The 27,371-nt window shown below is 35.3% G+C and overlaps 1 protein-coding gene across 2 annotated transcripts; it reads left to right on the top strand.

Moving 5' to 3' along the window:
* The first annotated feature begins 1,074 nt into the window (after positions 1-1,074).
* On the top strand, positions 1,075-27,107 carry pdcd4a (programmed cell death 4a). Of its 2 annotated transcripts, XM_067403357.1 has the most exons (13): positions 1,077-1,198; positions 1,571-1,636; positions 1,795-1,868; positions 9,644-9,943; positions 10,426-10,523; positions 13,212-13,325; positions 17,605-17,826; positions 17,996-18,093; positions 19,333-19,447; positions 22,825-22,932; positions 23,215-23,325; positions 25,513-25,652; positions 25,800-27,107. In XM_067403357.1, exons 1-13 carry the CDS (start codon positions 1,182-1,184, stop codon positions 25,849-25,851), a joined length of 1,515 nt encoding a protein of 504 aa, XP_067259458.1. In that variant the 5' UTR covers positions 1,077-1,181; the 3' UTR covers positions 25,852-27,107. The 2 variants fall into 2 exon arrangements, with proteins under 2 accessions (XP_067259459.1, XP_067259458.1); XM_067403358.1 differs by lacking the exon at positions 13,212-13,325 and having other exon boundaries at positions 1,075-1,198.
* The last annotated feature ends 264 nt before the right edge of the window (positions 27,108-27,371 follow it).

Raw genomic sequence — 27,371 nt, 5'->3', positions numbered from 1 at the left:
TAAATAAATAAATAGGTTAATAATTACAAATTTGAATTTAATAGCGGCATGCTAATAACTAACAAAATCATAGTATCAGTGATAGTGTTGCATAAATATCAGAAATACTATGATTTTTTTTAAGTTATTAGCATGCCACTACTAAACATAACCTAAATGAATTATAATAAATAATAATTTATAATAAATAATTTATAATAATGGGGTGCAGATTCATATGGTAAAATATCAAAATAAAAAAAGGATTAACAAAACAAACAAGATCTAAGGCTAAGCTGGTTTTGATAAAAAATATTATCAAGCATGTTTTAAACAATGCAGTTAACACAATGTTTTAAAAACACAATTAAAAAGCAATACTTTCACCAGATACAGTGTGTGTCGTGAATTGTCCATCTACTGGAGTCAGGTGGGAAAGTTGTATGGGAAACATTATTGTGGTGACAGCGATGTCTGGTGGCGTACTGGGGAATTTAAAGGCTCTAATAATCTAATTAGTTTTCTCTTTCACTGTGTTCCTTACATTTACATTTTCCAAAGCGACTTGCAAATGAGAATAGTAGAAGCAATCAAATCAACAAATCAAAAACAGTATTTACTTGAAAACACATAGAAAGAAAGAAAGAAAGAAAGAAAGAAAGAAAGAAAGAAAGAAAGAAAGAAAGAAAGAAAGAAAGAAAGAAAGAGGGAGAGGTGACTGATCACATTAGACAGCATGCTATGTGGATGGATGCGTACAAAGAAAAACTATAAACAATGGAGAAGTACACCGAATGCTTGATGTCCAGACGCGTCAGGGATAGGCACACTATAGTAAGGCTAAAAACTACCATTTAACGAAATTACATTACTAATATTAAGTAAGTAATTTAGTATACCACACACTGGTGTCAAACTGTGCACAATTCCTTAAATTGAATCGTGTTTACCAAAGAAACAAACTCGTCAAACTTCCCCTAGTTTGTATTTGCTACGGGATTGGACAAAACGGTTTCATTCCTCTTGCCCCTTCATTCACCACTCCTCTTTCAAGGCAGTCCAATCCAACTATCGTGCGTTCAAAAATGGGATACATCGCCCTACGAAGGGCACTTCGGAGTGAAAATAATCATGGCCACCATGTTGAAGGGTCGTTCCAAACCGAAGTGCCCAAAACTGGCCACTTCAAAGGGCCCTTCGGAATGAAGGATTTCAAAGGGTACATTATGTTTCTCTCATGAATATTAATTTAGTGATGCTGACGTTGCTTCGTAGGCTTCCTGCAACGTTGGACCAGGCAGTTACGTAAACATGTTTAATATTCATGAGTCACAAGCCTTTTTCATTCGTCTACTTTAGAACAGTCCTATTGGACGAAAGACAAGTTACGTAATTAATATGCATGAAGCTCACGCTACTCATGTGACGTGCTCTGAGCTGTCTGAAGTTGAAAACACTGTTCATGTTATTGCTTCCTCTCTGCAACGTGCGTGCTGCACTTCTAATGCAAAAATATATATTTTTTGTAGACCTTTTTTATTTGAATTATTAAACAAGATATTTTTTGCCTAATCTTCTCATTTTCCTCAAGGACTGTTTACACTACCAGCTACCTTATACTGCTAGATTTAAGTGACAAGCGAGCCTTCAGTTTAAGGTGAGGTTAAGCTCAATGCATTTACGACTGAAATTAAAACGGTCAGATCATTCCCTACGATCAAACACTATGGATTTTTGTTGTTTATGTACATCACGTGATTTTACATGTTATGATATTGATGTGGTTACTAACGTACTTGTTTCCGTGAACTGCAGGCTTAGGAGGACGGTAAACAAGCGTATAATGGCGACTGAGATTGAAGCATGGACCACTGCTCCCCAAAACGATGGTACGGACATTAAACCTCTGAACTACTCATTTATGTGTTCAGCCTGCATTTGGCTAATCAGTGCATACGGTAGTTGGTCTTTTACGGTGTCGTTTTTGCAGACGATATGAGCTTTAGTTGCAGTCAGGTTCCACCATGTGCTCTGGCAGAAAGGCTTGTAGCATGTGTGGTATAAACTTCTAGTTTTGGTAAAATCGGTGCATTATTGCATCAATACCAAGATTTCACTGGTTGTTAACGTGAGCGCATATAAGCAAGATAACTCTTTCATGCAAAACTTTTTGCGGATAAGCATTTTTTTCTTTCTTAACCTTTTTTTAAAATAATGTCTCTGATACAAATAAAGTGGTCAAATACAATCAACATTTTATCCATATATTTTACACATTAACTATCGTTCATAATGTGAACTCTACAGCTGGGTACCAAAACAGTTAATCGCAACGAGCTAGCATGTACGACGGTAGCTAATGTTTATTGCTGCAAAATATGCTTATGAACAAACCAATATGGAATGTCCAATTGTGTCAGTAAATACATTTATTTTCTAATTACATCTATTTATATTTAATCTTGTGTACGATAAAATCATTAAGCTTCTTTGTTAAGGAAAATTTGCTACAATATTAAACACTACGCCCCCTTGCTGAGATACCCGGATGTTTTTTTTTTTTGTCCTTTTTTTTTCTTGCCACGAGAGTTTGAATAAGAATATTTTGTAGATTTTTTTTCATTATTTTTTTTCGCGATCCAGATCAGTGCTATAAAAGTACTGTTATTATAAGTACGTTCCATGTTCTTTTAATTGCACACAAAACTTGGCTTCCATGAGTTTCTCTTATCAATGTCTTATCTATACAGTGTGTGATTATGTAATATTTATATAGTTATATTGAAAAATATTGTGCATAAACTAAATTAAACTTGAATTAAAAATTAAAATGTTAAAGGTTTTGGAAATTGACCAATACACAAACACACAAACTACTGATATTTTGTCTCTAAGTCTATTTAAACTCTTGTAATATCACTTTTTTGTCTTTTAAATGATCTTGAATTGAAATAAACACAAGTCAATTACACACATACATGATACAAGAGCTCACCTTTATGGTTGTTCACATTCAGTCAATTCCATTACTGGATTGGATCTATTAATTTGAATAACAAGCAAAGGCCTACATTATGATTCAGAAACAGAGAACAAAAAAGTAAATAAATATTCTAATATGACACTTTACATTGCGGTTGCTAAAATGTGCACTTTCTAAATTTTCTTATTTTATTATTATTATTTACAAATAGTGATTGTGGTAGAAATTATTTACAAAAATACAACAAAAGAAACCTTTCATTATTTTACACAAAAAATGAAGCTTACTAATTATATGTTTTTGATATCTAGCTATAAGCAGTGTTGGGGGTAACGCATTACAAGTAACTTGAGTTACATAATCAGATTACTTTTTTTCAAGTAACAAGTAAAGTAATGCATTACCTTTTCAATTTACAACAAAATATCGAAGTTACTTTTTCCAAATAAGTAACGCAAGTTACTTTTTCACATTTATTGACTGTCAGCTCTCCTGTCCCAGAGGCAGTGTGTGTTGTGTAAACGTGTTGGTTATTGTAGTTCTAGACTAAATGTGAACAGGCATTTACTCATCTCACTTGTATGAAAACATTCAGTATTCCTCAAAATTAATAAAAACAGTGAAATGCAAACTCACAATTTTACTCAAACCTGTAATAATTAAACAAATATACTTTATGTATTTAATCTTACTTTATTAACCAATGTCTTTGCTGCTAACCTTCAATGATACAATTTAACCATAGTAATAAGCAAAAATTACTTTAGATTTAGAACACGCTTTACTTTAGATTACATTTGGGGCACAGTTTAACATGTCTTAATGCTTCGTTTTTTTGAAAACACTGTATTTTTCATATATTTTATGTTTATTCTACACCTCTGTTTCCACTGTCATATGATCGGCTCGTTTGACTTTCTGCTTCTATGAAACCACTCCCTCCGAATTACGCAATGTGCTCAGATTGGTTAGTAGGTTGGTAGCTGGACCAGTCATGATTTATTCGCTGAAGCGTCCGGAAACAACATGCCCCTTACCATCCGTTGCTTCAGTCAAAATGTAAATAATGGCGTCTATATTGCTATATCAAATTGAGCCCGAATTAGACCCAGATAAAGAGGGTCAATCACAATCGCAGCTTTTAAAGGACATTTATGAATGGTATTTCATTTAGTATTTGTGTCAAAGTGTTTAGATATGTTGTCACTGCTGTTTGTTAGCTTTCAATATACAGTTTTATCCTGATTAAAGCTTTACTGTAGCGGAATACATGACTGAGTAGTCGCATTTTTGTAAAGATAGCTTTTAATTTATAGAATGAACAACTGTTTGTCTATGAACAGAAAAGTTTGTTGGTGTTTGTAGAATTTAGCTAAACTGGCTAGCAAAGCAAAAACGAGTTGCTCTTTGTATATGTCCTTGATGCAACCAAAAATAGCAACAGAACTATAGGTTTAAAAGACGTACAAACAATAAAACGTACTTACAGTTTGGGGGTGATAAACAGAAGCTTCTTCTTTTTAAAGTGGGAACTGCTTCATCTTTCAGTAATAGCCTTTGTGCATTCAGTAATAGCCATCCAGCATTTAACTCGTGTAGTTTCTGGAAGCTGTCTTCAGCACCGCATCCAGTGTAGAAAATATCACAGATTATAATGGGTTCTATTATCTTTTGACGGGTCGCGTCACTCTCATCCATTGTACACAACTCTTCTGCGCCACGTGGCCCCGCCCACTTTGTCGTGTGTTCCCGGGGGCGTGTTTTGCAGGTTTTATGATGTCACCAACAGACAATATATCCGTTTGCATTTAACTTTCAGCACTGTAACTTTGCAGATACTGTTTATGCTCAAGCAGCAACATTACACACTAACTAAAGTTAAAAAAGTGAAATCGCATTTAACCACCCCTTTAACATTTGCCAAAAACTTTTTTTTTTTTTTTTTTTGTTATTAACAAACAAGCAAGCACAGCCCAAGTGAGAAGTAACGCAAAAGTAATATAATGCATTACTTTTCATAAAAAGTAATTAAGTAAGTAATTAGTTACTTTTTTAGGGAGTAACACAATATTGTAATGCATTACTTTTTAAAGTATCTTTCCCAAACACTGGCTGAAAGTTTCTTCTAATTGATGTGGTTTTAATGTGATCAATAAATGGCTGATACATAAAAGCATTTCTATTGGAATGACACATCATATGTTATTGATTTGGCTTGTATTATATTTGCATTATATATTATGTATGTTGAAAGTGTCTCTTTGTTCAGCATGCAAAAAACAAATTAGATATTATTGACCCCATACTAGGAATACCTACCAATTTTTAGATCCCTCTATGTGTTAAACAATCATAATGCATGATATGTAATGCACAGACTTAGATAGGCACATTTGTACCTACTGACTGTATGTGTTGTTTATAGGTGGGTCTAATGTGCACCCCCAGAAGATGTCAGAGGTGAATAAGCCATAGTTGACAAAAATAGATAAGATGTTTTAATTTTATCATGGCATGTGTTCCTTATTGACGTACTTAGTACTTAATAAAAAAAAAAAAAAAGAATCAACATAGGGTTGTTATTGAGAGACTTGTGTGTTTTTTGTGATGTAGTTCCTCTGTAGACCTCTGGTGGTCTAGTTTGTAACTTAAGACTTTACAGGACATACAACATTTCAAAGTAACACTACTTATTTGGCCCTGCTGTGCCTATTTTGTGTTGCTATTCCTTGCACTTATGCTGGTTTAAACACTGTAGTAACTACAATGTGGTTTCTCGTTTGACCATAGCTAGTATTTAGTACTGGGAGTATTTATTACCATGAAGGCCACTCCTACTTCTACTTTCTCCTGTGAATGTGCACCCCACCCCACCCATGTAGACTGTACACTGCCATATGTAGTCATGCTTGGCAAGAGCACCAGAAAGGCATCAGAATTAGCAACGTCAGCTTTTCTGCCTCCTTGTGCTGCTGCCCTCTTTTATCTTTTCATTTGTGTAGTCCGGTGAAAACAGGGTTTTACATCCTAATGTCGTTTCAAACCTAAATGCATTTTTATTTTGAGTGTATACCTTTTATTAGCTTTGAGACCTTGACTTGAAAGTGCACTTTTATATTATGTGGAATCACTATTTACAGTATGAGAAATACTGCATCCCATTTCTCACTGGGATATACTATCACGTTATTAAATTGCACATTCATAACACATCATGCTCTTTATGCATCCCGTCTCAGTGTTAACATGTCATGATATGCTCTTAAAAAAATGAAGCTATCCTTAAAGTCAGCAAAAAAAAAAAAGAGAAAATTCTAAATCTGTTTTCCAAATGCATGTTGTTGATCTTATGAACAATGCTTCCATGTATGTTTCATTAAAAAAACAAAAACAAAAAAACTTGACCTTTGTAATTTTTAATAAAAATTTCTTGATCTGAAACAAGACCAAGAGATTTCTCTCTAGTGATATGCTATACGTACTTCTCCAGTCATTGAGTCCACTTAAACCCTGCTGCTTTCTTACAATCGACTGTGATCTGCCTTTTATCTAATCAACAACCAATGGTAAGAATCAAATCCTTTCGATAATCCGTTTCATTTGGATGTATGTCACTGTATGTAAGAAAAAATCTGTCACTACTTCCGTTTTATCGTGAATTTAATTTATTTTTCTTTTAGTTCTTTAGTTCCTAAAGGAATAGTTCGCTCAAAAGTTTAAATTGTCATACTTGCTTTTATTTTTTTGAGCATCAAAGTAAACATCAATAAATACCATATACTGAGTACTCTGAAGCCATACAATTGAACTGTGTGATTAACAGACCCAAATTTAAAGGTGCCATCAAATTTTTTTACAAGATGTAATAGAAGTCTAAGGTGTCCCCTGAATGTGTCTGTGAAGTTGCAGCTCAAAATACCCCATAGATTTTTTAAATTAATTTTTTAAATATATTATTTTGAGGCATAATTAGAAATACGCCGATTCATGCTGCGGCCCCCATTAAATTGCGCGCTCTTCGCCCCCTCCCGAGCTCTCGACTCTATCACTGCATAAACAAAGTTCACACAGCTAATATAACCCTCAAAATAGATCTTTACAAAGTGTTCTTCATGCAACATGTCTAATCGCATAATTATGGTATTTATTTGGATGTTTACATTTGATTCTGAATGAGTTTGATAGTGCTCCATGGCTAACGGCTAATGCTACACTGTTGGAGAGATTTATAAAGAATGAAGTTGTGTTTATGAATTATACAGACTGCAAGTGTTTAATAATGAAAATAGCGATGGCTCTTGTCTCCGTGAATACAGTAAGAAACAATGTTAACTTTTAACAGTACATTAGCAACATGCTAATGAAACATTTAGAAAGACAATTTACAAATATCACTAAAAATATCATGCTATCATGTCAGTTATTATTGCTCCATCTGCCATTTTTCACTGTTGTTCTTGCTTGCTTACCTAGTCTGATGATTCAGCTGTGCACGTCCAGACGTTAATACTGGCTGCCCTTGTGTAATGCTTCGATCATGGGCTGGTATATGCAAATATTGGGGGCATACACCGACTGTTACATAACAGTCAGTGTTATGTTGAGATTCGCCTGTTCTTCGGAGGTCTTTTAAACAAATGAGATTTATATAAGGAGGAGGAAACAATGGAGTTTGAGACTCACTGTATGTCATTTCCATGTACTGAACTCTTGTTATTCAACTATGCTGAGGTAATTCAATTTGATGGCACCTTTAATGTTATTCATTGAAAATCTTGAAGCATTGAGCGTTGTTGCAAATCAGACTGTTGAGCATGTGAAATCAGTGGCCAATCAGATGTGTTGAAGTTGGTAGGAATCTTAATACCACTGGATTTTTGTTCAGCGCTAGTTCACCACACTTGCAAATTCTTTCATTATAACCATAAAAGTGTAAATGTGATGTAAATAAAAGATTTGTTGCGCGGTGTATACCGCTTCATTGATTTACACTGATTTACAGCTTCATTGACTATAAAGGTAGTGCTCTTTGCTTGCTATCTGTAATAATCTGTTCAAAATAATTAAAAAAATATTTTTTACTGCTAAGTACACAATGCAAAGTTTCCTGAGTGATAACCATATTTAAAATTGTGGTTCAATCCTAATTTTTCATGATTGACTTGATAACCAAAGCACGGGACAAAAAAAAAAAAAAAGAAGTTAAATAGCAGTTACAGTGGTTTTTGCTATAGTATCGGTATAGCGTACCTTGACAGTATGACCCGTTGTTGTATGGAAAATAACTGTGTGAAGATTCTTCAATTCTTCATTCTTCTTTGTTCTTTCATGATACAAAATTACATCATACGAGTTTAAAAAGACTTAAAGGGCAAGTAAAAAAAAATGGCAATTAATTTTTGAGTGAACTATTCCTTGAATTTCAGTTACCTTGCTCTTCCATATTGGTGAGACAAGAAGCAGTGTATTGTTTAACATCTGCCACTCAATTAATGACAATAATGTGTGTAGGTTTTTCCCCCCACATGATTTTAAACACTAAGACTTCAAGAATTTTGGCTTACAGGTCCAGGGCCTGAAATTCAGCAAACAAAATATCTTGAATTAAGATAAAGTTACATGCTTTTACAGCTGAGAACTAGAACATTGTTTTTCGAGGATTATCAGATGTGAGTATGAGACATGACCAGGTGTGCGGGAAAGACAAACATTTCTGCATGATGAAATGAAAGCAGATTGATGATTAAAATGCTTGAGTTGATACGTATATAATGTTACTTGAAAATGTCAATATTCTTAAGTTTTTGTAAATGTTTGGTTCTCTTACCCCCGGTTTCACAGACAAGGCCGAAGACTAGTCCTAGACTAAAATACATATTTGAGCTGTTTTAACTGAAAGCAACTTGCACTGACATATATTAAAATGTCAGTGCCATTGTTTTGTCTCATGATGCACAAAAGTAATGTTTTTTTTTTTCTTCCTGAGGCATGTTTATAAAAGCTTAAATGTCCTAATTGAACTAAGGCCTAATCCTGGCTTAATCTAAACCTGTCTGTGAGACCAGGCCTTAAATTGGAATGCCTGATTGATGTTTAGTATTTTTCAGGAGCCTTAATTGTATATTTAAAGGGTTGGTTCACCTAAAAATGAAAATAATGTCATTTATTACTCACCCTCATGTTGTTCTAAAGCCCTAAGACCTTAATTCATCTTTGGAACACAAACTAAGATATTTTTGATTTAAATCTGATGGCTCCGTGAGGCCTGCATTTACAGCAATGACATTTCCTCTCTCAAAATCCATAAAGGTACTAAAAACAAATGTAAAACAGTTCTGGCGAGTTCAGTACAGTTGCCAAAAACTTTTTTTTTTTTTTTTTTGTTATTAACAAACAAGCAAGCACAGCCCAAGTGAGAAGTACAGTTCTTAATATTATAAAGTGACAAGAATACTTTTTGTGCGCCAGAAAAACTAAATAACGACTTAATCTGTGATCCGAAGATGAATTAAGGTCTTACTGGTGTAGAAGAACATGAGGGTGAGTAATAAATTACATGATTTTTGTTTTTGGGTGAACTAACCCTTTAAAGCAGTTTATAAAAAATGAAAATCAACAATATTCATAGTACACAATGCCAAGTATAAGATTAGTTGTCCATTCTCTTTGTGTCTGGTACAGGTGTGTTCTCGCTTGAGAAAGAACAGGATGACTTGGATGGGTCTTATGGCAGTGAGGATCTGAATGAGTTGGAGGTGAATGGGAACTGGACCCCTCAGGAAAAGGCCCTGCATGAGGCCAGACTTAAAGCTAAGGCTAAGCGGCGCCTGCGTAAATCATCTTCCCGGGATTCTACTCGGGAATCGCTTTCTGAATCAGTTTCAGGAGAGCTTTCTACCGATCCACACAGCCCCAAGGGTAAAAATGCTGTAAATGACCGAAAGTCACGGACCGGAAAAGGTCGAGGACTGCCCAAAAAAGGTGAAATTATGAAATATGAGTTGTTCTTTAATTAATAGTTTTTCCAATTTATCAATTAATTAAAGGAAGTTGGATACCAAATTTAGGTGTTAATATAAACTGCAAAGCAGGATCCATTTAGCCTCAAGTGACACAATCTCAATTTTGATAGTAACTTTAGTTATTTATGTGGTTCATTGTATGACCAAAATCTTACATCACAGTTACAGTATTTATCATCATGATATAGTAAAATTATCCTCAAAATATTTTATTATATATATCGGTGTTGTAATTCCTGTTGATTTTAAATTTTGATTTAAAAATTAAATTGATCTAAATGAATAATTACACTTCATATTTAATAAAACATATCTTAAGATATAATAGTCATCTCTTATCTTCTAGTGTCTATTAAATAAATGTATTTCAAAGTGCTTCCTCCCTACATTTTGGGTTTGGCTTTCTTGTAGCTGTTTTATACTGTTTGCTCTTATGAATAGGTGGAGCTGGTGGTAAAGGTGTGTGGGGAGCAGCCGGTATGGTATATGAGGTGGAGGAACCTGACGTTAAGGACCCCAACTATGATGAATCTGCACAGGTAAGAGGACATCTACTATTTAGCTTTGCAGCCTGTACATAAAGAACTGCAACTGATCCAGAATGCTGCAGCAAGAGTGGTCTTTAATGAGCCGAAGAGCATGTCACACCTCTCTTCATAAACTTCCAGGCACTCATGTTTGCCTACAGAACAACCACTGGCTCTGCACCCTATACCTAAACTCACTACTTCAGACTAATGTGCCCCCCAGAAGCTTGCGTTCAGCAAGTGAACAGTGCCTTGTGGTGCCATCCCAAAGCAGCACAAAATCACTTTAACTGACCTTTACCTTGACTGTTACAAGCTGGTGGAACGACCTGCGTAACTCAACCCAAGCTGCTGAGTCTCTATACATTTTTAAGAAATGGCTGAAGATGCATTTTTTTGTCAACACTTAATACTTAAAGGGGTGGTTAAATGCGATTTCACTTTTTTAACTTTAGTTAGTGTGTAATATTGCTGTTTGAGCATAAACAACATCAACGAAGCTATGACGCTGAAAGTTCAATGCAAATGGAGATATTGTCTTTTAAAGTTAAATGACAACAAACATGACCGGTTTTGGACTACAATGGGTTGGTGACATCATAAACCCTGCAAAACACGCCCCTGGGAACACGCAACAAAGTGGGCGAGGCCATGTCGCGCAGCATATGGAAGCGGAAGAGTTGTATACACCGGACAGTTCCCACTTTAAAAGCATAAGCTGCTGTTTAATGGCTTCAAACTGCAAGTACATTTTGTTTGTACGTCTTTTAAACGTATAGTTCTGTTGCTATTTTTGCTTGCGTCAAGGACATATACAAAGAGCAACTTGTTTTTGCTTTGCTAGCCAGTTAGCTAAATTCTACAAACACCAACAAACTTCTTTGTTCATAGACAAACAGTTGTTCATGCTATAAATGAAACACTACCTTTACAAAAATGCGACTACTCAGTCATGTATTCGGCTACAGTAAAGCTTTAATCAGGATAAAACTGTATATTGAAAGCTAACAAACAGCAGTGACAACATATCTAAACACTTTGACACAAAAAAAAAAAAAAATGAAATACCATTCATAAACGTCCTTTAAAAGCCGCGATTGCAGCTTGACCCTCTTCATCTGGGTCTAATTCGGACTCAGTTTGATATAGCAATATAGACGCCATTATTTACATTTTGACTGAAGCAACAGATCGTAAAGGGCGTGTCGTTTCCGGACGCTTCAGCGAATCACGATACACTGGGCCAGCTACCAACCTGCTGACCAATCTGAGCACATTGCGTAATTTGGATGGAGTGGCTTCATAGAAGCAGAAAGTCAAACGAGCCGATCATATAGCAGTGGAAACAGAGGTGTAAAATAAACGTAAAATATATGAAAAATACAGTGTTTTCAAAAAAACTAAGCATTAAGACATTAAACTGTGCCCCAAGAACACAATCAAGCCTAGAAAAAAAAACACTTAACCACCCCTTTAAGATGCATTAATACTAACACTATTTTATATGTCTATTAAAAAAAAAACACCTTGCTACATGTACTGTGCTACCCTAACAGGACTAGTCACAGCACTTGCACATTGTTGCCCTATTGTTGCTTTGATTGCTTCTGTTGTTCTCCTCATTTGTAAGTCGCTCTGGATAAAATCATCTGCTAAATGATTAAATGTAAATTTAAGAATACTAGTACACTTTACACAATAATATATATATATATATATATATATATATATTATATATATATAATTTTTTTTTTTTTTTTTTTTTTGGAAAATGAATGTTTAAATTCACAGTGCCAGTCAACACATTTAGAATAGGTGTTAATAGTTTAAAGAAAAAGTTCATCCAAAAATGAAAAATCTATCATCATTTACTCACCCTCATGTCATTGCTTATTGCTTACTTTCTTTTGTCTAAGTTTCAAAAAGGACATAAAAAGGTTTTATGTCCAGTAGTTTAATCCAAGGCCTCTGAGGCAATGCAATAAGCTGCTACTTCCGACAAGATTCTGAAGTGCGCATCCACTGGACACTTTACTATCCCCTGAGTCCATGGTTAATGGCAAGTGAAGTGGTGCGACCTGATGCCGTGAGTCAAATGACAGTGACAACATGGCAGATGTAGTACGTCCGAATTTCATTCATACTATATAGAACATGCTTTTTTTTAATGGTCGTGAAGTAAATTTCAAACCAAATGTTGTACCTGATTTACAGTATGATTTTGGACACAGCTCATGTATACAGAGCCCAAATAAAATATGGTGATGTCAATAACATCATTCTTGTGTCATGACATGACCACCAATGAAGTTTGATGTTTGGAATTGCATGAGGGTGAGTAAATAATGACAGAATTAAATTTTTTTTTAACCAATCCTTTAAGAATCGTCCACTGGAAAACCCAAAGGCCTTTTTCAAAGAGTCAGTGTTTCTTTTGTTCAGTTGAGTGGGATGTGAGCTAAAAGTGATTCTGGCAACCCTGCTGGTATTCATGCTGTTTGAATACTGCTGTGATGTTAATCAGTGCACTGTATCACCCAAGTGTTTTACAAACACAGATGGGCTGTAGCAATGACAGTTTACTGGAGAGATCTACAAGGGCAAATACATGATGAATTATTTAGTATTTATTTGATTAATTTGTTGTCCCTTTATGTTAAAATTGTTTTTTCTAGTGTCAGACTCTTGTTTGTTTATCAGGGAGACACAGTATATGCCACAGTAGTACCGGAGCTAGACGAGAGAGAACTCGAGAAGACCATCAACCCCATTGTGCAGGAGTACTTTGAGCATGGAGACACCAAAGAGGTGGAGGTGAGCTATAGCTAATCACGAAGCCAGATGCCAAATAATAAAACCTTTGTTTCAGTAGTTTTGGATGCAACGAGTGGGGAATTCCCATTCTTTGTAAAACCATTAGAGCAGTGTTTCTTATCCAGATATATGGGGCCCTGGATGAGAGTTCCCTAGTGGAAATTAAACCAAGCCTTAAAATAATAGGGCTGGGACAATAAATCAATGCATCGCAAATCAAGAAATGATTCTGGATTGATTCCGAGATTTTCCGAATGCATTGCGATTCTGAGCTTAGTTTTTAACAGCGGATGGCACTGCGTGCTTTAGAAACAGCCGTACTCTGATTGCTTCCAATTCCTTACACACACCACTTGAACCTTATATAACATAATCATTCATAAAGTCTGAAAAGGTTGAAGCAAATTACAAGGGTGTCTACAGTGGGCTGTTTACGTTAATGTTAAAACATTCTGAGGCGCAAGTACATTCTCAGACTCAGCCGAACGCACGTATGCTCTTTTTCATGAACTTTTAAACGTATGGTTAAAAACTAGCTTAGAGCGCAATCTGCTGTTAAAAATTAATCTCAGAATCGATTCGATAGAGAATCGTGATGCAATCTCAGAATCTATCCAGAATCAATTATCGATTTGTGATGCATCGATTTATTGTCCCAGCCCTATAAAATAAGATGAAAAAATGAAATATAAATCAAGATGCTGCTTTTTTTTTTTTTTTTTTTTTTTTGTATAATACATTTTCTACAGTCAGGGCCACAGTCCTATAGAGTTTAGTTCCAAACCTGTTTCAACACACATACCTGGGCTGCACCCAAAATTGCATACTCTTGAGTAGGTACTTACTTGGGAATAAGTATTTACTTCACAACCACAAAAAAAAGTATGTTCTGTACAGGGCTTGACATTAACTTTTTTGCTCACCAGCCACTTTGGTTAGTGGTTTTCCAAAGTTACTAGCCACTCAGCATTTTCACTGGCCACAATTTTGACATCAATGCCATGGGGAAGAACTGCCATAGATATTTTAAATCTCATAATTTGGCAGCAGGTATTTTAGGCTGCCTTCACTTTAAGACCTGACACATGGATCCATTATACTGTTACACATGTGTGTTTAAGTTAACTTAAAGTCCCCCTGTAGTCAATAATTTAATCCATTTAAACTCATCTTTGATCACCAAAATGACATATTTAAACGTTTTTTTTTGTTTGTTTTTTTTTTTCCTGTGAAAACTTATTCATGCCTTAAAATAGCTTGAATATAAAGGCCATGATATACTCATGGAAATTTTTTTTTTGGTTTTTTTTGTTCTTCGTTTAGGGTTAAAACAAAGTTCAAAATATATGAGCAGTGATTATACTGTTATCGAACATCTGACACTGCCCACGCTGTGGAGAGTGGCATTTAGATGAATATCTAAATATGTGCTGCATGCTTTCCTCTAAGTAATAAAATAAATACAACAAAAATGAGAAAACAAGCAGCATCATAACATGGGTACATTAGCACGAGCTCTGCAAATTAGCACTCCAGTAAAGTCATATTTATTTTTATGGCATTTTATTCAATAGATTACTTAAAAGCAAGCAGCTTTACAGTATCAAACATGAAAAACAGTGTCAGTGCCTCATTTACTTAGAAGCACAACTTCAATTTGTATTGCATGTTCATGTTTTCACCCGTGGAGATACTTTGACAGACTCAACAGATCAAATGAGCCAGAGAAATGTTCTGCATAAAAGAAGGCGGAACCTCTGCGCACACCTGCTATTACATTATCGTCACGGACCAGTGGTAGTATGAAGGTGTTTTGCAGCTGGAGCGAACTTTTCTGGGGAGTTGGCTTTGGCAAGCCGTTTTGGACACACAACCAACTTCGATTTTGTTTGAAGTATATCGAGGCCTTAACTCTACACTCTGGCTTTGTTTAGTATACGTGGATCTATGAACATGCTAATTAGCCCCGCCTCCACTCACTTGCACAAGCTCAGAGATACACTCTGACATCACATACAACAGCAATTTCAAACTGTGTTTTTGAAACTGACTTTAGATCACTGCAGTTTTAAAGAGAAAATACTCTACAATGGTGTTGACTTATGAATTTGCACATAGTTTGTCTTAGAGCATATTAAAAACACCACATAGACATAAACAGCATTAAAAACTTAATTTTCTTTAAAACTTAACTGACTGTTCACGTGAAAACCCACCAAGACTAGCATTTTGTCATTATTTTGTGTGTTTTTGACTGTTTAAGCACAATATAAGCAGAACTCAATTTAGTACGAGCCCGTAGTACAAGGCGGATTATGCTCACACACTTTGGGTGTGAGCGCAAATTCTGCGGGAATGAGTAAAATTATGCACAATAAGTGCAATCCCACACCAAAAATTAAGCCCTGTAACACCAACAATATTCATCCGAAGCAAATTAAACAAGTGAGTGAGGGGAGGCGGGTTTGTGTATCAACTCTCTGTCGGAGAGATGAGAGAGTGAGAAAGCGCAGCTGGTATTGTGTATCTGTTCTGTGGAAAATGAGTATTGGAAGTGCTATTTCAGCATCAATATGTATTGAAAAATATGTATTTTTGACAACACTACATTGCACATAGTTTTTTATTTTATTTCAGATGCCTTCTCAAAAGACTATAATTATAAAATGTATAGCTTATATTATATATAGAATTCAACCAGCCAAAGTGGCTAGTAGGAGTGACTGCATTACACGCTACTGCTGAAATCCACCCGCATTTGATGGGTTGGGGGGTGTTAATGGCAAGCCCTGTTTCTGTAAAGTATAAATTTGTGTAGTATGAATGTAATCTGAATGTACTATATTCACCATATTGTCATTATGTGACCTACCAGCGTCAGTTACTGTCGCTTCACTGCCATTCACAAATCTTCTTCCGTGGCCTCATGGGATAGTCCTACTTTTGTCACATTGATTTTTGCCTACAATGTAGTAGGGAAGTATATGATTTATGATGCAGCCCTGTAGTTTTCAAATAAGCGTGAAGGACTTGATTAGCTGGTTTCCTTCAGTTTGTTTGTTTCCTTCAGGCTGTTTTTGCTGTTATTCACCCCCTTAACAATTGTAATTTTCTTTGAAGATCCAGGGTTCTTTCAGACAACCAGGATATGTGGAAGTCTAAATTTAAATGTGATTTAAGATGCAAAAGTTATGTAAATTTATAAAATCTTGGTAACACTTTACACTAAGGTCTCATTTGTTAATGTATATTAACTAACATGAACTAATAATGAGCAATACATTTGTTACAGTATTTAGTAATCTTTGTTAGTTAATAAAAATCCAGCTGTTCATTGTTTGTTCATGTTAGTTCACAGTGCATTACCTAACATCAACAAATACAACATTTGATTTTAATAATGTATTAGTAAATGTTGAAATTAATATTAACTAAGATTAATAAATGCTGTAGAAGTATTATAGTTCACTAATGTTAACTAATTAAACCTTATTGTAAAGTTTTACCAAAATCTTTATAATCCATGGGCATTTTTTTTTTTTTTTTTGTAATTACGAATAGTTCCATATCTTAATCCTTATCCAGTATATCACAAATGATGAAAAAATAATAATAATAAATAAATAAATAAAATCATTCATCTCTAAGGACGTCTGGAATCCTGAAATTTTATTTACAGAACTAGGACTTTAAATTTTGACGGGGGGCCTTGAAGTAAAAAAGGTTAAGATCCACTGCATTAGAGCATCATACTTGGTCTAATATACAGTATTCTAATTACTCCTCAGAGTGGAAACTAGTTAAAGGAATAGTTTAGCCAAAAATTATTCACTCTCAAGCCATCCTAGTTGTATATGACTTTCTTCTTTCAGCTGAGAGTTATCAGAATTATAATTAATAAATAATATTCTGGCTCTTCCCAGCTTTGTAATGGCACTGAATAGTGCCCGAGTTTTTGAAGCTCTAAAAAGCGAATCCATCAATCATAAAAAAAAAAATCCATACGACTCCATTGGTTAATAAGTGTCTTTTGAAGTGAAGTGATGTGTTTTTGTAAGAAAAATAAAAGTTTATAAACTTTATTAAAACTTTATAAATCATAATCACTGCCTTCCGGCAACGGCTGTACACATGTTCACAAGAGAGTCGAGTTCTCTTTATTTTCATTCTTTTCATTTTTGGTTGAAATATTTCTTTAATTCACCTCCCAGCAGCTTTCCACAGTCTTTGTAAGTTGTTGATCTAGACTTTCATCTCTGCTTCCTTCTTTGTCTGGTAGATGCTTCTCAAAGAGCTGAACTTGGGCCATAACAGATATGAGTTCTCCTCTTTGGCCGTGTCTCTTTCTCTGGAAGGCAAGGCCAGCCACAGGGAGCTCACATCACGTCTTCTCTCAGACTTGTCTGGAAAGTTGCTCTCTGAGAGGGACATGTCACGTGCATTTGACAAAATTCTTAAAGAACTGCCAGACCTCATCCTGGATACACCAGAGGCCCCACAGGTAAGGGAGCAATGTCATATGACATAATGAAAAATGCCATAAAAAGGATAATATTATTAAAATAGTTCACTCAAAAATGAATATTCTGTTTTGATTTATTCATCCTCATGTTGTTCCAAACCTATATGAGCACCTTCTTTATATTGCCTGGTTCATTTCTTTTCTTTAGATGCTTGGTCAATTTATTGCACGAGCCATTGCTGACCACGCTTTACCCATGAGTTTCCTTGACTGTTACAAAGGCAAGGTGGATTGTGACCATGCCAGGTGAGCTTGATGTGACAGTCTTGGGGTATTCACTAGCAGTGTTGTCCAGATTAAGTATTCTGTTACTCAGTACATAAACCTAAATTTTATACAGAGCCTTCATTGCATCACAAACCAGAGTGTAATTAATGTGAAAAGTACCGTGGCCGAGAGAGCTCAACATGCTGCAAATGAAGAAAATGCATGCAAATAGAAAAAACACCAGCAAATAAAGAAAACATCTTCAACAGTTTGACAACACTTGCACTGCAAATTCCACAACACTTACAAAAAGACAAACACGCTGCAAACTCCACAACACTTACAAAAAGACATCTTTGTCTATTTGTAAGTGTTGTGGAGTTAGCAGCGCGTTTCACTATTTGTAAGTGTTGTGGAGTTTGCAGCGCGTTTCACTATTTGTAAGTGTTGTGGAGTTTGCAGCACGTTTGTCTTTTTTTAAGTGTTGTGGAAATTGCAGCGCATGTGTTGTCAAACTGATGAAAATGTTTTTTTTCTATTTGCATGTGTTTTCTTCATTTGCAGCGCGTTGAGCTCTCTCGGCCACCGTAGAAAAGTGTCAAATGGACCACTTAGAATTGCGAGGTTCTTTAAGGTTTCAAGGTTTTGAAGAACGTTTTTTGTTAAATTCAGGGAGTCACAATGAGTATAGGATTTTGGGTCAGAGTGGGAATTGGGGTGGGAATTTACCACCTGCCACCAGCCAAATGCAAATACAATGGCAGAAAGTTTTGACTTGTTGGCCCATAACTGTGGTGACTGTCTCTGATTGGCAATTCAAGAAAAATGCTTTTGCTTTATAACAATGATGCATGCTTGAAGAAGTAACATTTCATTATCTTGTAGCAGAGATGGAAAGTAGCGCATCCCTGTAAGAGTGAACCTGCAAGCAGCCTAATCCACTAGGGCTACTAGTCGACTAGTCACTCAAGCAGTTTTGCACATTTTATGAATGGTGTGCATTTCAAATTAAAAAGTTAAAATGGCTACTATTAAGGTAAAATTGGTAAAATTGTGCTTTAACCAGTGACTATAGTAGCTTGTGGGCATGGAAGGTAATTTCCCATCCTACATGTCCATGGGTCCCAGATTTGAAAATGCAGTTCATTTTTTCTAATATCTAATTCTCTCTCTCTTTTTTTTTTTCTTTTCTTTTTTTTAAATATTTTCTGTGATTTCTGCTTTTGACCTGCTGACATGCTATTCATGTTTGTGTGTTCATGCCTTTATTACTGTTAGAGCTGCACTAGACAGAGCAGCAGTTCTGCTCTCCATGAAGAGGGAAATCATGCGGCTTGATAATGTGTGGGGAGTTGGTGGCGGCCAGAGGCCTGTCAAACATCTCATCAAAGAGGTAAAGTCATTACTGAGGATAGTCCTAATATTAGTGCTGTCAATCGGTTAACATTTTTAATCAGATTAATCACACTTTTGTTGTGTGGTTAATCACACCATTATCGTGAAATTAAAGGTCCCGTTTTTCGTGTTTTTTTTTTAAGCTTTGATTGTGTTTATAGTGCGCAATATAACATGTGTTCATGTTTCGCGTGTAAAAAAACACAGTATTTTTCACATAATTTACTTATCTGTATACCACTGTTTCCACTGTCATAAAAACGGCCTGATGACTTCCTTGTTTTATGAAGTCCCTCCTTCAGAAATACGTAACGAGTTCTGATTGTGCCAGCGGTTCCTGTGTTGTGATTCGACAGCAGCTTAGCACACCCAGAGCCATAGAGAGCGCACCTTGCCCGGAAAGGTCACGCCTCTTACCATAACGTTTGCTGCACATAGTTTTACATGTGGATTATTGTGGTGTTGTGCCGAATGAACACAAAAGACAACAATTCCCGAGAGACTGAACTCTTAAATCTCCACAAGCAGCGACAGAAAATGTACAACGTTAGCACTCACTCAGAAGAGTACCTCATATGGAAAACATAAACATAGTCCCCTCTTGTGGCCATTATATGCACTGCAGTCCAACATTAAAGGGATAGTTCACCCAAAAATGAAAATTTGTTTATCTGCTTACCCCCAGTGCATCCAAGATGTAGGTGACTTTTTTTCTTCAGTTGAACGCAAATTATGATTTTTAACTGCAACCGCTGCCCTCTGTCAGTCAAATAATAGCAGTGGATGGGAACTTCAACTATAACAGTAAATAAAACTTGCTTAGACAAATCAAAATTAAAACCTGCGGCTCGTGACGACACATTAATGTCCTAAGAGACGAAACGATCGGTTTGTGCGAGAAATCGAACATTTTTTATATAATTTTTACCTCTAATACACCACTATGTCCAACTTCGTTCAGCTTCCTGTTAGTGAGGTCAAAAAACGCGTTGTGATGACGGAAGTGATGTCTCGCCCATATACTTCAATGAGCGCGAGACATCACTTCCGTTGTCAGAGCGCAATCCGACCTCACTAGCCGGAAGCTGAACGAAGTTGGACATAGTGGTGTATTAGAGGTAAAAAATTATATAAATACTGTTCGGTTTCTCTCACAAACCGATCGTTTCGTGTCTAAGGACATCAATGTGTCATCACGAGCCGCAGGGTTTAATTTGGATTTGTCTATGGAAGTTTTTTCGACTCTTATTGTTCAAGTTCCCAATCACTGCTATTATTTGACTGACAGACGGCAGCGGTTGCAGTTAAAAATCATAATTTGCGTTCGACTGAAGAAAAAAAGTCATCTACATCTTGGATGCCCTGGGGGTAAGCAGATAAACATCAAATTTAAATTTTTGGGTGAACTATCCCTTTAACTATTGCAGCAAGGATACCACAATTATGATGGTTACATAAATTGTAACCAGTGATCTCGAAGTACAGCGTCCCTGGGAAGGCCAAACAAAGGTGATTGGACTGCGGGATGAAAATAACACCGTTTCGATGACATGGCGACAAACACACTCTACAAACGCAACTCTTGATCTTCTCCGTGGGAGCGCAACAAGAACACGCCCCCTTCTTTGTGTATTCCTGTGGGCGGAGGTTAGTCAAAAAACTGTTTTAGTGACGTCATTAAAGAAGGAAGTAGAGGGAAGTAGTCCAAACTGGCCGTTTGATGTAGGCGACTTCTGTTAAATAAAATATCTCGCTTGGCATTGAACTTTGAGCTTTAAAATTTTACAGATTTTATTTATACTCTAACAACAACATTACACACTAACTAAAGTTTGAAACATGGGATCACGAAGAACGGGACCTTTAAGCATATGCCATTTTTTTTTTTTTATAATTTGTATATCCAGGCAAGTAAACAATTAGATTTGAAGGGTGATTTTCACAAAACTGTATTTTCTGCAAGCTTCATGGACCCTTGGAGTCACCAAATAACCAAAAGATATAAGGAGTCCATATTATTCTATTATATATTAAATTTATGCACACCAAAGCACCCATGAAAAAACTTTACAGAATTCAGTGTATAGTATGTGTACAGATCAACAACAAAGAGGTTTTCATTTTAGACGAGTCAAGCTGTGATACCGAATAGGACCACACGGTGATGCCAAAAACTCCTAAATCAACCGCCTTGACTAGACTGCAAAAACCTAACACTAAAAACAGATTACTAAACAAAGCAACGTACACAACAAATTAAACATTATCCTGATTGTGTGTGGAAACAACACGAATATCCTGAAATGCGTCTGTACATATTACAGTGTGCGATCGATCAGTGATCGAGAGTGCGCGCATACACGATTGGTTGTTTGTGCATCAATATAACAGATTCTAAAATGATCTGATCACAATGAGAGAAGCAGAATTAGGTTAAAGGGTTGGAATGGAAATTATAAAAAATATTTTGCCAAAAAATAGTGCAGTGCTGAGCCAAAAGAATACATGTGAAAGAACTGAATCGAATGTACTTGGCATATCACAAGCCATTTGGACATTGTAATATGCTGGAGTTGGAAACTTTGCTGCTTATTGTGCCTATTTGCCACATTGAGAAATTAGAAAAACGTCATTAGTCACATTAGAAAAACGGTAATTTAACTAATGGTTAGCATACTAAGCTAACATAGCATAAGACAAAAAATACAGACCCAGTCTGTAAATTCAGAATGTTGTTTCTATGTAACAGTAGCAAATATCAAACATCTATTTGGTCATTTCCATGTGGCTCTGTCCAAAGATCATCTGAGCTGATTTTGGACAAAGTTGAACAAGATTTGTTGTAGGAGTTGACAAAAAAAACTTTAAAATGTTTTACAGATGAACAAAATTACAGAAAATGACAAATGGGATATTGTTGGAATCAGGCAATCAGCATAACCCATGGAATATAATAATACAAAGTAAAAGTGAAACCCTGATGAAATGGAATGTTTAATGTACTTCATGTTGTTGATAACAAAGAATGGAATATATTTTCTTTATTTTTATTTCTCTTTGTATTTTTATATCAGTATGGTATAATATCCTATTCAATTCAATGTGATCAACAAGTTAGGTCAAAAGTAATTCAAGTAGTCCGATTATATTACATTAAATGTGTAATGTAATGGATTACATTACTAAATTTTTGTCATGTAATTTGGAATCAGTAACGCACTATAATTTGTAAGTAATCTACCCAGCACTGCCATTAGGCCATGACTGCCCAAAGTCAAAAGTTTTGGTAAAATCACTGAACTCTTGAAACATGTAAATGAAGTTCATCCTGCACCCTATTTGCCATTTTTTATATATTATGTTGATGTTTTACAGATGAACCTGTTGCTAAAGGAGTACCTGGTGTCAGGTGAGCTCACTGAAGCTGAGCACTGTCTGCGAGATCTAGAAGTTCCACACTTCCATCATGAACTAGTCTATGAGGTATGGATGAACATTTCACATACAGAAATAGTCAATATATTGAATGCACAAAAAATTTCATGTACATTTTTTGAAGTGTAAATAGCACTGCCAGAGATTATAGGTCTCACCTTGGGCCAGTGCATTTTCAACATAAAGACATATATTATTAAAATGTTTTTATATTTGATGATAAATTACACAAAGCTTTTCTTGCTTTCTCTTTCAATTATTTCGTATTCCTGTCACTTTCCTGATTTTTTTATTTATTTATTTATTTTATTTTTTTTCTGGGTGATGTAGGCTGTGGTTATGGTACTAGAGTCTACAGGTGACACAGCCATACAGATGATGGTCAAACTCCTCAAGGCGTTCTGGCAAACTGGCTTAATCACTCTGGACCAGATGAACAGGGTTTGTCTAAAATTTACATTGTTTGTTTCTTCTTTTTTCTTTTTTTTTTTAACTATTATGTAGCTTGGTAATTTTACACTGTTACCAATTAGCTGAACATGATCAAAACATTCTGCAATTATTCTTCTGGCAATTTCAGATCTTAATGATTGTTTATAATTGTTAGTATTTTAATTATTAGCCAACAGATGGTACTGTTTAAAATGGTATGTTATGCCATTTGAAATGCAATTTGATAGATGAAACTCACTCACTGACAGACAGATGTTAGCATTTGCTTTAAAATCCTCATGTGCAATCCCTCACTACCCTTATCTGGAAAACTTTCAGATACTTAAATAAGATCCTTTTTTTCCTTTTTGTGATCTATATCCAAAGGAAATGTCTTCTCAACCAAGAAAGAAAAATGTAGGGACTTGATTTTGTCTATTGAGAATTGATTGAATGATTGGATGGTTGTAGTTTGCTATTTCTGTGATCCCTTGTGAGCTGGTTGACAGGTTGCCCTGCCCTCGCACTGAAAAATGTCACAGAGAAGAGTAGAGATGTTGCTACAAGTAGGAAGGGAAGTTATTTTGATTTTAAAGGATTAGTCCACTTTCAAATAAAATTTTCCTGATAATTTACTCACCCCCATGTCATCCAAGATGTCCATGTCTTTCTTCAGTCGAAGATAAATTAAGGTTTTTGATGAAAGCATTCCAGGATTATTCTCCTTATAGTGGACTTCAATTGTCTCCAAACGGTTGAAGGTCAAAATTACAGTTTCAATGCAGCGTCAAAGGGCTTTAAACGATACCAGACGAGGAATAAGGGTCTTATCTAGCGAAACGATCGGTCTTTTGATGTTTCAACTTACGGAACGAATGCGGCACCAGTTCTGTTTTTTTCCGTAAGTAGAATAGGGAAGGCGTAGGACATACAGTGTAAGTTTTTTTTGTTTTGTTTTTTTGAAGAAAGCGGAAGCATGTGCAAGGCGATCATTTGTTTATAAAGCATATACTGTTGTATTTTTTATTTATTTTTATTTTTTTATGTTAACACTTTACAAAAAGGTCACATTTGTTAACATGAATCCATTAGATAACAATGACCAATATATTCTTATAGCATTTATTAACCTTTGTTAATAAAATGTTTGTTAGTTCACAGTGCATTAACTAATGTTAACAGAAACCACTTTTGATTTAAAAAATGTATTAGTAAATGTTTAATTATCATTATCTAAGATTAATAAATGGTGTAGGAGTATTGTTAATTTTTAGTTCATGTTTACTTATGTAGTTTATTAACCTTATTGTAAAGTGCAATATTCCATTTAAAAAAAAAAAGGAAATGTTAATTTTATGGTGACTTAAAAGCACTCTCAGATACTGAAAGCAGTTTTGGTTATTGCTTGTAATGTTTATCTTTGTTACAAATTACTTTGTATTTGCTTGTATGTTTTAAAGCTATATTTAATTACTTAATAATGAACTTAACATACTTTGTACTTTATATGTTAAAAAAAAAAAAAAATTCACAAATAAAATTGATAATAAAAGTTGGTAAACTCATTAATTAATAGAAAAAAAGTACCATTTTTAGATCCAGATTGTGATTCCTAGAATCGGAAACAGATCGATTGTGAGGTTCCTAAAGTTTCTAACCCCTACTACGATAGTGGATGGTGATTTATTCTAACCACTTACCTAATGCCTTTTCTGTAGTCTTTTTCCAGTCATCGCCAAATTTGCACCTGTTAATCTTTAGACCATGCTTGTGTTCAAAACAGTTTGCTTGTAATGTCAGCAGAAGTTACTCAGCGAAGCTTGTGTATTGACATCCAACTTGACCTGGTAATTTGAAGGTTGCAGGTTCAAACCCTGCAGAGGACAGTCTGAGAGACATTATTTTTATGTTTATGAGCAAGGGACATAAACCCACATAGCACAAGGGTATCCCCGTAGTCTTATTTTCTTCATTTATTTGTTCATTTTCCATATTTTTTTTAAAAAATCTGGCATTAAATGTATATTTTCAGCTCAGAACAATGATTTTCAAATCAATAATTGAATTCCACATAATTCAATAATTTGGATCTGACCAGGTTAAATATGGAATTGCTTTGACACGGTTGGCATCATTTTCCGTACCGTGACCCTAGTTGTTTGTGAGAGAATTAATGGGTTTGTGTGTTATACACAGGGCTTCCAGCGTGTATACGACGAGCTGCCAGAGATTAATCTGGATGTGCCTCATGCGCACTCCATTATGGAAACCTTTGTGGACCTTTGTTACCAGGAGTCAGTCATCACTAAGCAGCTGAGGGATTTCTGTCCAACCAGGTCAGAGACTTCCAGAGGGCTTCCATCTTCCCTGTTTACTGATGTTCTGTCAAGAATTTTAAATTTGTTACTGTCTGATATAATATAATGGTAATTCTCTTCCTGTAAACACTACAATTAAAACAGATGTATTCCTGTGGCCAACAGGGGGCGTAAGCGCTTTGTGAGCGAGGGTGACGGAGGGATCGTGAAAAGCTAGAAGAATCAGGAGAGCTCCGGCAGGACCCTGATGCTTAGCAGGCTGGGATCTCCTGCACTTCCCTGGGAAACTGTCCTCACTGTCTTCATTGCTCATCTTCCGAGTACACAGAAATATTCAGCCTCAGAAAGGATATCATCACGTAGAAATGTGACAAATGAGAAATGCTATTCTCTCCTCTATTACAGGCTTTGTTTCATTTGTTTGTAAATGTATGTGTTTGTATGCAGCATAAATGCAGCAGTGAAAAAAAGAAGTGAGGGGAAATCAGCAGCTTCAGATGGCCATGAAATACAGTTTGGGTTGAGGCAGTAATTTTGCTTTATCTTTTTCAGCTTAAGTTGTTTTTCTGTTGTTGTTGCTCACAAGTGTTCACTTGTTGGTGTTCACAGTGATCTCCCAATGTTTTTTTTTTTTTTTTTTTTTTTTGCAATGTAATGTAATGCATAAAATATTAAGCACTTAAATTAAGGTATTAAAAGAATTTGTGCTATTCAAATGAAGTGCTTAATCAAACTGTTGGGCTAAAATACAAAATTTTATGAAGCGATTTGGGTCACTTCTAATGGTTTTCATTTTATGGCATGCTTATCTTCAAATTAATCTTAATGTATAAAGAAACCATTTGTTTACAGATTCACAAGGATCTGGGAGATTTCTTGGTTAACTGCATACAGACTTTTTTTTCTGTTGGTTTCTCGATGCTTATTCATGGTTTATGCTAAATGCATGTCAAGAAATTCTTATTCTTATGTTTCTGATTAGTTTTGACATCAGGAAGGGCCTTTTTAAGTTTTAGCTGCCAAAGAATGGAGGAGAGAGCATCATTACCTCTCAGTCAGGCTGATGCCTGTGAGACCTCAATCTCCCATTTTCATAGCAGCCTAAAGTTTTGTACCCTTGTTTGATGGTGAAGTTCAGAACAATCCTTTTCATTTTTAGTCCTTAGATTTATTTGGACAAAGAGAAGCCAACTGAGCTAACAATTGATGAAAATATCTTTATCATTTTTGGCGTGGTAAACTTTTCAGCAAATTACCACCTGTCTCAATCAATATTTGTGGTCTCAATAATATGATGGGAGGAAATTACTAAATATAACCAAAAGTACTTTTGTATGATCAGTCTTTGTATCTGCTTGTTCATGGGACACTTTTTCAAAGCAAAAAAAAAAAAAAAAAAATTTGTCAACCAGAAGTTCCAGAGTTCCAGCATTAAATACATTTTGACACTAATTATTTCAATAAAATCCATAATGCTCATTTGTATTTCTTTGTGTGAGTTTTACACTTTTTTTTTTTTCTCATTGTAGAGCTGTCAAAATACAGTACTGATTTGAAACTTGGAGAGAAATTATGTTGTAACATGAAACTAGTGATATAATCACTTATCTACTAATATTATATACTACCATTCAAAAGTTTAGGGCTGGTAAAGATTTTAAAATGTTATTTGAAAGAAGTCTTTTAGCTCACCAAGACTGTATTTATTTGTAATATTGTGAAATATTATTACAATTT

The sequence above is a fragment of the Chanodichthys erythropterus genome, chromosome 12 (assembly GCF_024489055.1).
Source record: "Chanodichthys erythropterus isolate Z2021 chromosome 12, ASM2448905v1, whole genome shotgun sequence".
Taxonomy (NCBI): Eukaryota; Metazoa; Chordata; class Actinopteri; order Cypriniformes; family Xenocyprididae; genus Chanodichthys; species Chanodichthys erythropterus.
This window is presented reverse-complemented; position numbering and strand designations above follow the sequence as displayed.